Source organism: Solanum dulcamara, chromosome 10, assembly GCF_947179165.1.
Source record: "Solanum dulcamara chromosome 10, daSolDulc1.2, whole genome shotgun sequence".
In the NCBI taxonomy this organism is placed as follows: domain Eukaryota; kingdom Viridiplantae; phylum Streptophyta; class Magnoliopsida; order Solanales; family Solanaceae; genus Solanum; species Solanum dulcamara.
The window spans coordinates 1,274,067-1,284,954 of NC_077246.1; the positions used below are offsets into that span (position 1 = coordinate 1,274,067).

The 10,888-nt window shown below is 34.6% G+C and overlaps 3 protein-coding genes across 3 annotated transcripts; 1 reads left to right on the forward strand and 2 right to left on the reverse strand.

Moving 5' to 3' along the window:
• Positions 1–368: 368 nt before the first annotated feature.
• On the reverse strand, positions 369–909 carry LOC129870512 (uncharacterized). The gene has a single exon (XM_055945323.1). It carries the CDS (start codon positions 788–790, stop codon positions 419–421), a length of 372 nt encoding a protein of 123 aa, XP_055801298.1. The 5' UTR covers positions 791–909; the 3' UTR covers positions 369–418.
• A 3,005-nt stretch (positions 910–3,914) lies between these two features.
• On the forward strand, positions 3,915–4,427 carry LOC129870946 (E3 ubiquitin-protein ligase RING1-like). Its single transcript, XM_055945815.1, has one exon. It carries the CDS (start codon positions 3,915–3,917, stop codon positions 4,425–4,427), a length of 513 nt encoding a protein of 170 aa, XP_055801790.1.
• Positions 4,428–5,458: 1,031 nt separating this feature from the next.
• LOC129871073 (vacuolar protein sorting-associated protein 2 homolog 1) lies at positions 5,459–10,091 on the reverse strand. Its single transcript, XM_055945936.1, has 5 exons — positions 9,890–10,091; positions 7,432–7,562; positions 6,805–6,909; positions 5,853–6,113; positions 5,459–5,762 (listed from the first exon to the last, which is right to left on the reverse strand). The coding sequence occupies exons 1-5, from the start codon at positions 9,924–9,926 to the stop codon at positions 5,625–5,627; spliced, it is 672 nt and encodes a 223-aa protein (XP_055801911.1). The 5' UTR covers positions 9,927–10,091; the 3' UTR covers positions 5,459–5,624.
• Between the last annotated feature and the right edge of the window lie 797 nt (positions 10,092–10,888).

Consider the following 10,888-nt stretch of genomic DNA (forward strand, 5'->3'; position numbering starts at 1 on the left):
GCTTGAAAGTATCAAACTTCAGACATTTTTATCTGAAAGTTTGGCTTGACAATTTCAAGAGTGAAGTTTAACTGACTTATTGTTTCACTCATGGTATCTTTAATGCGTGAAGTTTGACTTTCACTTGGTGTTTCACTCATGGTGTCTTCATATAAATGGAAAAAAATCATGATATGAAGCGCTTTTTTTTTTAGTGAATTCTACCGTATTGCGTATCTGAATTAACCGTATAGTGAACTTTTTCACACTATCTTAACAGACCCTAACAAGAGCAATTTGACGAGCCTTTATTATTTCGAATACCAAGATAAATAAGCCAAAAAACAAGGTAAGGAATTAAATTGTCATGTAAACATACACAAAAATCATACTTGAAAACCAAACAATATCATCATATATAGAAAGAAGACGCACAAAATTAACCCCTCTTAACAGGATCAAAATTGGAGACACCAATAACAGCCCCAATAATTGCAATAACCACAACTCCACCAGACACAATGCTAAGCAAGAAGTTCTTGAGTGATGGTGACAAACCATCAGCAGCTTGTGCTACATCAGGTACAACCATTGAAGCTGTGAGTACACCTGTTGTCAACCCTGCCACTGCCTTTTCCTTAATTGAAGAGGCCTTGATGACTACAAACTTATTGGATGATTTTGAAGTTGCAATTTGTTTTGAAGGCCTAATTGGCAATGGTTTGGAAAAAGCTTCCACAATTGGTTGCTTCTTTTGTGTTGTGTAAGTTAGTGGCATTGCCATTGAAACTATTGAAGAAGTAGAAGCCATTATTATTTTGCCTCAATTTTTCTTCTTCTAAGTTGTCTATGTTTCTATACTCTTGTGTGTTGTTTAGATATGTAAGTTGTGCTTTTGAGAGCCATTAAGATATGAGAGGTGGAAAATGAGGCAACTGGTGTTGTACATCTCTTCATTATGTCCTACGTGGGGATTCTTCACTTGTCAATGGTGGATAACCTTATCGCATTGCAATCCCTATCAGAATTTTTAAGTTTACCTTGTAGGGACCATCGAGAGGCGGAGCCAGAATCTAAAATTTATTGGCTCAAAATTCTAGTTCTTGTTTCTAACTCCTCTGAAAGAGCTCTCACCTCTTTGTTTATTTGGTGACTCGAATCCACAACCTTGGGTTGGAGATAGAGGTGCTTACCATCTGAGAAGTCTCCTCTTGTCAATTCTAGTCCTTATAAGTTATTGAGCTCTGTTTTAATAGTTTATATTTCATACATGTTGAATGGATTTCTTAAGACAAATACAAAATTTAGACCAAAGTTATCGAATTTGATCAAACTCTTAAATTGAAGGCTGACTCTATCCATGTTTATTAGTCTACAAAAATTTGTACACTATCAGGTCACCCAAAAAATCTTTACAAGTAATTAAGCTTTCAAAAATGTGAAAATTTTAATCTTGTAAATTACTCCCTCCATTATTGATAAACTATGTTTTTGGTTCAATTGAAATGTACACTTTTGATCCATCTACCTTTGAATCGGATAATATAGTTTCAAAAATAATCTAAATACGTAAGAGGATAAAAAATGTCCCTAATATATTATAAATGGTTTAAAATTGCACTTCTTACACTTAATGGATACAAATTATCCTTCACATTATTTTTATGACTAAAAATGCCCCCTCCTGCTATTTATTGGACTCCAATCGTCCTTTACGACTGAATGTCCCTCCTTTTAACAAAGTTACAAGATGACATATGTAGGGCTTTAATTACAGATGTGGTGTTAATTTATTGGTCCACGTGGATTTAGATCCAACTAATAAATAACCTGACCAATCCAAATTTATTTGTTTAGTAATTGTTGAGGTTGAATCTAAAATTTCATCAGGTTGAAGAAGCTGAGTTGAACCTAGATCTTGTACCGATTGGAGTTATTTTGCATCAAATTTTGATCTAAAAATCACAATTTTAAACAAAAACGACATTTTTTGTCGTCTTTTTTTTTTTATGACAAAAAAAATTCGCAGCCGTTACTCTTTAAGTGCGCACAGGATAAAGTCTCCAATCAGGTAAATGATATAATTGTTGTGTTTGGGCCAATTTACGCGCATTTTAACTAATTCCACAAGGTAAATGATATCTCCCATTAACACAAATATTAAACTATTAATAACTCTATCCACCAAGGCTTGAACAAATTGAATAAAATCACTTTAATGTTTTTGCTTTGTGAATTTGAACCCGAAACCTCGTCATTTTCAACCAACTTCCAATTATTTTATTTTATTTTATTATAAAAAAAAGTGTAGTAGGAAGGGAATGCACTACATCAAGAGGGACAGAAGAACTATTCTATTATAAATTAATATTTTACCTAAAGATACACAACCTACAAAAAGATGAGTTTCACAAAGCTAAAATCAAATTATCCATCAAACTTCCTGTCAAAAATGACAAAATAGGAGCTATAAAATCGACTTTGCTTGAAAAGTGACGGCAAATTTACATGTCAATTTTCAGAAATAATTTGATTGTCCATTTTTTTTTTTTGTCTTTTTCATTTGATTTCATGTTTCATCAAAGTTTATTTATTTAACCAGCCCATGGAAATATTCCTTTTCATACTCCTTTGATTCCACGGCTTCATAATTAATAGTAATTCACAATGTTTTTTCCTATATAAAAGTTAAAACATCAAACGGATAGAATCGAATCTCATCTGTAACTAAGATAAGAGTTTAAGTTATATCTATTAATGGTGTAAAAATATTTACACAATCATATCATTATTATTAGATAAATATAGGTGCAAATCCATTGACGCACATTAACAAACCGGTAATCTAGTAAGGATGGTATGTAACCTATTATCACCAGTTAAATACCACTTAGTATAAGAAAATTACATTATTATTAGATAGCTTATACCCACATAAATAATACTCCCTCCGTGCCGATATAAATATTTATGACTTATTTTAGATCACAAGTTCTAAAAATGTTTCTTTCATTCTTAAACTCCACGCTTAATCAAACATCACATAAATTAAGACGAAGGGAGTAATTGAATTTAACTTCCCATTGATGGAGCATAATAGTTTTATACTATCATATCACTTTAAAAAATAACTAAAATTAATAATCCCCAAAAATGGAACTACTAAATAGGGATAGCAATGGGGCGGGGCGGATACGGGCGGGTTTAGAGCTAAGCGGGGCAGGCGGGTTTAGAGTTATGCGGGGCGGGTTGAAGTAATTAGTATTAAAATTAATGCAAGGCGGGGCGGGTTGCGGGTTGTGGAGGGTTTATGCGGACCTAAGGTATCAAATAGAAATCCGAAGAAAATTAAATCTTTGTAATTAGTAAAAATCAAATATATAAACTTTTTATATTAAACTTTGACTTTAATTTTAACTTTTTTTAAAAAAATCAAACTAGACAAATGTTAATTAAAGTTAATTAGAGATTAAGAAACTATTGTTGAAATGTTAACTAGAAATAATTAATTAGCAAAGAATGAAAAAAAATTATGAATTTTATTTTTCATATTAAACTCAATTAAAAAAGAAAAAAACATAAAAATTTATGTGGGGCAGAGCGGGGCAAGTTGAAAATGAAAAAAAATTGTTATGCGGGGCGGGGCGGGGCGGGGCGGGGCGGAGCAGTTTAAAAAATTTGCGGGTTGAGCCACCCCCCACCCCCAATTGCCATCCCTAGTACTAAACTGAATTTGTTGCTCATCTGAACTTTCACCTTCATAATTCCCTTCCCCATATTCCTTCCCCTACCCCCAAATTTAAGAAGGGGAAAAAAATAGACATGTTAAATCCATAGTAATATTATACTACTTTGGTTATATATATCACCAGTTGTTGATCAAATCAACTCTCCTAATATTTGCTTCTCAAACAAAAAGCTTCAACTTATCAGCTATGGCAGGAGCTCCCATGCCTTATACTCCTCCATATTCTCCTCCAAAACACTCAAACTTACTCAGTTTGTATTGCGCTCTTATCATTGTGGGAACAGCAGTTTTCCTGCTTGGCCTCTACAATTTCATCATAACTCGATGGTGCAGCGAAAACAACCACACGAATCAGTCTCATGAACAAAACTCTATCCAAATTCCTAATAACCTTAACGTGAACATAGTGTCCAGTTTCAGGTACAAGAAAAAAGAACTTGGAGGAATTCATCAGGAGAAGAACAATGAGTATGAATGTGCTGTGTGTTTATCAGTTCTTGAAGAAGGGGAAGAAGTGAAGCAACTTCCAATATGCAAACATTCTTTTCATGCTTCTTGCATTGATATGTGGCTTTATTCTCATTTGGATTGTCCGTTGTGTCGTTCTCCGGTGGAGCCACTGGTGCTTCACCAGAATAGTTTCACAAGGCAAGAGGAAAGTTCTCGAGATGGGTTGATAGTTCAAGACAGTTCAGTTTAGTTTAGTTTCTTTCGTTTCAGTTTTGTGTTATGATAGTTTTTGTTTCTAGAAAAGATAGGTTTTGCTGAATACGTTCATTGATGAGTAGATCCCCGAAGGTGTGGTAATAGAGAAAGATGATAGTTGCACCCAAGTACGTGGGTTGTTGGTCAATAAAGTTGGTTGAAAATGATGAGGTTTCAGGTTCAAATTCACAAAGGCAAAAATATTGAAGTGATTTCATTCAATTTGTTCAAGCCTTGGTGGACAGAGTTATTAATAGTTTAATACTTGTGCTACTGGGAGAAATCATTTACCTTGTGGAATTAGTCAAGATGCGCGTAAATTGGCCTAGACACCACAGTTATAGAAGAAAAGAAAGATGATAGTTACAGGGAAATGCTTGACATCTATGATGTGAAAAATGATTATGTGTCCAATGTTGTATATTCATACGTATATCTCAAGGACTTGTTACTAGGAGGCCTGCCTACTTACAACTTCCCATAGTCCCCACTTCTCAATTCTTTTTTTCTTTTTTTGAGATAAACGTGGTATCCGGACCAACTTGCGCACACGTCGACTAATTCCATGAGATACCTGCCACTTCCCATCAACATCTTTTTTTTTGTTTTTGTTTTTGTTGTTTCTTACACAATTTGAAGTCTAAAATTGCACACGTTTCTTGGTACTCGGTCATGAATTTCATATTTTGTTTTAAAATAATAAATGTTCACTAGTTCCATGGTTATTTGTTCAAAGTTTTCTTTTAGTGTTCTGTGAGTAAAAACAACAAACTTAAGTGTTCTCACTTATATAAACTCAAGTTCATATGGTTGTGCATTCCCAGACACCAATAAGAGTTTCATTAACAATCTAGAGCTATGCTGTTTCGAACTAGCAAACAACATACTATTTATCAAGGCAATCAAAATGACAGCTTTAGAAGACAGCATTTCATTGCACACGACATGGGTTCAAGCCATCGCTACACTCAAGCTTCAATCAACTCCAAACCACAATAATAGCTCTACCAGGAACTTCTCCAATCATTCGTGTTAACAATGTATTATATAATACTAATGGATTCAAGAATAAACAGAAAGCATAGGGCATGCTATGTGTTGCAATGACAGACACAATGCCTGATCATCAATTCCAGAATTTTCACAAATATTACAAGACCGTATAAAGTTTCCAATTCATTCTACAAACAATTTACATTTTCCTCAAATTGTCTAACCTTGCTTGCAGATCACTGTCTATCCCGCCATCATCATTGTCAGTTGCCTCAGCTTGTGCAACCTTGCTTTTCGCTGCTGGAGCAGCCACCGCGGAGGAAGGAGCATTGACAAGCTGCCATTAATTCAAGGACCATAAATAATTAGAGCATTGCAAACATATCATATCATCAAAATAGGTGTAAATGAAAGAGTGGTTAAATACCTCATTGTTGATATTAATTCCAATCTCATCTAGGACCTGGCTCACCAACTCTTCAGTTTCTTCTTCTTCCTCATCCCCTTCCAAGGCATCATCAATGGCATCTCCCATCACGTCACTCACCATCTCCATCTTTTCATTTTGCATCTCAAATTCTTGCATTATTCTCTGCAGTGCCGGCAAGTTCATCTGCCTGTTCATCTGTCCCATTGCCTTTGTAACACCTTTCATTGCTTCACCCATTGCTTGTGTTGATTTCAAAGTCTGATACCAATGATAACAGTTGGGTATTTGGGAAAGAAAAGAAAAGAGTTGGGAAACAATTGATTTTTCAAGACAACCAAATATATGAAACTGAAAATCAACCATGGTAGGAACTCCTAATGAATCATTCACACAGCATAAATATTTTTGTCGACCAATTTGCATATGACGACATTCTGAATGAGAAGAATAAATCATTATCAGGACATGTTAATAGACCCCTTGCAGTACCAAAAACACAGGTGTATCCAGGACTCAACCCTTATGTGTTCAATCCTTAAGATTCTTAGGATTGAACCCATTGTATTTTTAAAATTATGAGTTCATATCTACTATTTATTGCAATTTTAGTGTATTTTTGCACATAAATTTATGCTCTGCGTCGAAAATAATGGGTTCAGATGAACCAGGTACCACTATGTTGTCTCCACCACTGATGGAGGAGCATTCCCAATTTTCCATGAACTGGTGATGGAATACTGTTAAGATTGCAGAGTTAACTCCAGGGGAGGGCAGGAAGAAATCAAGGATACTATTTTGCAAATATTAAGCTTTGTAAACAACCATCCCACATATACCAGAGATTGTATTCTGAATAAAGGTAACACTTCTCAAAAAAAAAACAGTAGCAATAGCAACAACTGCAAGAAAAGCTGACGATAATGTCACTGATAATGATGTCCATAACTACCTGAATTCTGAGGGAGACACCTTGAAGTTGGGACTTAAGCTTGTAAAATTTTTCAATCTGATGCCTTGTCCTGATAAGATCTTTTGCCATCACCTTCACAGCGCCCTAGAATCAAAAGAACTTCAAATCAAAAATGGGTTTAACTACTGTTGATAATCTTATATCCTTGCACTATCTATAGCATAATACATTACAGAATTCAACAAACAAAAGTGACAAAATAGCTTAGTGCCTTTTTTCAAGACTCGGTGCACTTGCACTAACTGCATATAGTAATTATTTGTGTATGATTATAAATTTTACTATACTTATAGATTTTCTGTTCAACTAATTGAGCCAAAGATGTCTCAACTAAAAACATAAGAACTGGTGCTTTTTGGGTATGTCTCTGTGCAATGTTCAACCTTCTTCAGCACTTTGCTATGTACAGCTAATATTTAGTAATAGTTCGAGTAACAAGAATACGAGTAATAGAACTGCAGGATAGGCTCCTCCATCATAGAATAATCTACCTCTTAAAATACCTCAGCATGTGTGCCATTGATTTGAAAAAGGAGAAAGGCAAATAAAAAAGATGAAAAAGTACTCTTTACTAAATGGGGCTAAAGATCCATAGAGAAGACCTACCATCTGCCCTTGCTTTGCACTTTTCTTTATCTCTGCAATTAGTTTCTTCTCTTGTGTTTGTAAACCCTGTCTCTCCCTTTCTATTTCTCGGATAGATTTATCAAGCATACGCTTGTTTTCACGCAGGAGCTCTGCAAATGAAAACAAAACATTAGAAACCGATGCAAGAAATCCTTCAGAAAGGGCTAATAACAATCACATCAACATCATAGAGCAGTATCATGCACTGGTTTATGTAAGAAACAATAAAGGGGGAAATTAGCAAGTGAAATTCATAAAACAGAATATTAGCAAGTAAAGCTGTAACAGCTCGATTTACCAAGCAAATGCTGTTATTATCAAGGATTTGCAAAACTAGTTCTCTATAAAAGAGAAGTGCCATGTTAAATTTAACAATAAAATAGATGAGCAAATAAACAATGTGTGGTATCCCGCATTGCCATAGTATCATTACCACATGCAGAGACTTTTAAAAACTTTAGGAGGGGCGAATAGATAAATTAAAATTACACAAAAAGAATTAAAAGTTTTCAAAGCGCTCCTAAGCAGATTGAGTTGATGGTAGTTTTTCCAACAACTATGAAATCGTCAGTCGCAGGGTATTAAAAGTTTTGAGAAGTAATGGAAAGTGATAAGATCAAAGAGATAAAAATCCCCTGGTAACTTTTCCAGCATTGAAAAATTTTAGAAGTCAAATTCTAATCAATTCCTCCATAATCCCAAGTCCCAAAAAATCGCAGTTACCAATTTCAAAAAAAAAAAAAAAGGGTCCCAAAAGACAACGAGATTTTAATTTGGACTTGCAGAAAACATGTGAGGCATAATAAGCATGGGTTCAGACAAGACGGACTGGGAAAAACAAATATTTGTAAAGATAAGATTTGGGTCTAAAATCACTCAAGGTACACAAAATGTGAAGCTTGCTCTGATGTATAAGCAGGTAAACCAGACACAAACATAACATCGAACTAGGTACTAAGGCATTTCACTAGTAGGAAGTGACTTTCAAAAACAAAGGTAGCATGTGCACACGCACATACAGACAGACAGAACAGTAATAGAAAAGCACCAGCAACTATCTGTATCAAGTAGGTCTTCATTTTCTTTTTGGGTGTCAACTTAGTCTACCATGTGTATTTGAACAAGACCAACACGAAATTGCCATTTGAGTGGTTAAAGTTCAGCAGTAGAAAGTATAAACCAGAGCTTTCAACTTTTGAGCTTTCTTGGCCTTTCGGCTAAGATCAAGTGCAGTATTTGCCATTGTCAATTTAGTATGAGATATATAGTACAGCACACATGATATCCACTCAAATTATTACAGAACGAACTTTCAACATTTAATTTGAGTAAGCAAATGCTCCCAAAAACCTGCAACTAGTCAGCAAAATAAAAAGTTCCAACCATCATAAATCTAGACACTGGAATATGCATAACCAGGAATCCTTTGGAGCACAATAATCTCTTCCCCAAATACCATCTAAAGAATGCCAAACTCTCAAAAACACAGGACCTTAAGGTAGCCAAAGCCAATCTCTGGCCATCACTCTAGCAAAATTCAAAATCTAAACATTTTAAGCAATTTTTTTCATTATCCTGAGTCCATGTATGCAGTGGCGGATGTAGAGTACAGCTTGCGGGTTCATGGAAACCTAGTAACTTTTGATCATATCATGTATATATAATTAGAAATTCTCTAAATATCTATAAATGTCCGAACTGTGAACTCAGTTATTATTGTATATTAATTTAAAGTTGCTATAGGAACCCATAAACTTCAAACCATGGATCCACCTCTGCACTTTTGCATCATTTGCTTTCCCTCAACACACTAACCAAAAGCATCAAAACCTTATATACCTAATCTCTCATCAAATAAGAGATTCTACGATTACAAGTCAAATTTATCAATTCTACCATACTTCCCAACAATTCGATGTAATCACATCTCAATTCACATAAATTCAAATCAAGCAGATATTTTCCAATAAATAAAAACAGGACACTAAGCCAACCACAGCAAAACTTTTCCCATCACTCCGGTAAACTTCACACTTTAAACATTTCTAAATTAAAAAAAAATAATTAAAAACATCATCATCCTAAGTCCACTTATGCATCATTTGCTTTCCCTAAATTCACTAAACAAAAGCATCAAAATTGTATATACCTCATTTCTCATCAAATAAGAGATTCTACAATTATGAGCCAACAGTTTAAAGTCAAACTAACCAATTCTACCATACTTCCCAACAACGAGATGATCACGTATCATAAACACCGAATTCTATTTTCCGACTCGAATTCAGATTTGATCTATTCTCATAGATCGCGAAAAACACATCAGGAAACTGAAATTTCTCAAATCGCAATTAATTCATCAAAATATCAGCAAAAAATACAGCAATTCGATCGATATCAAACAGATTTTATTTAAATTTCATCATAGAAAACGAACCTGCCGGAGTTTTTCTCTTGCCGAATAGGAAATTCATCTTAACCGATCGATCGGCGATTGAATTTTTCTTCTTCTCTATTAACAATATTTTGGATTTATTGAATGAAAAAAAAAAAGGGGAAAGTGTGGGGTTTTTGGGTTAAAGAATAGTCTTTGTGTAGTACGCGGCAATAGTGGTTAGCAAATCCATTCTACAACACGGCGAAGTTAGTGCACGAATCCCAAGAAGAAGTTTCCTTTTGGAGATGGGCTTTGGATATGTGGGCCGTGATGATTGGGCTTCCAAGTTTGCTAAGGACGAGCTCAATCCATTATGAAGTGGATAAATATTCGATTTTGGGATCGTCATTTAAATATATCGTTTGTTGCATGAGAAAAAAATTGATGATCAACGAGTTTAAACTATTGACCTTAAAGTGATGAGCATGTTGCATGGTCTGAGTCTTGGTCAGTTAAGAATTTTTATGTCCAGAAAAATGTGAATAACAAAGATGAGCATGTTGATGTGGATGTGTGGGCATATCAGGAGAGAAAAGATCAAGAATGAAGATATTCAGAACAAGGTGACAGTGACGCGTGTGAAGAGGAGAGGTATAGATGTCTCATAATTTAGTAGGTGGAAGAGGTTGATTGTAGTTGGTGTGATGAGAGATAGAGGTACGCCTATGAAATATTGATGTGGGTGATTAGATACTAACTCATTGAAGTCATGACTCTTGATAGGAGGATGTGGAGTTCGAGAATTAGGACAGAAGGTTTGTGGGTAGTTAGATGAACTTTATTCCATTTCTCAAAGTATTCGTATTATCCTTATTTTTTTTAATTTCATTTTAGAGTTCTGTCACTACATGTTATTAGCTTCGGTATCTTATTATTTTGTTGTTGTTTCTATTTCTTACTATTACCATTTTCAGTGTTTGTTATGTCAAGATCTATTGAAAATAACTTTTATAATTTCTCAAAGATAGGAATAAGGTTTATATATTCTACACTCCTCAA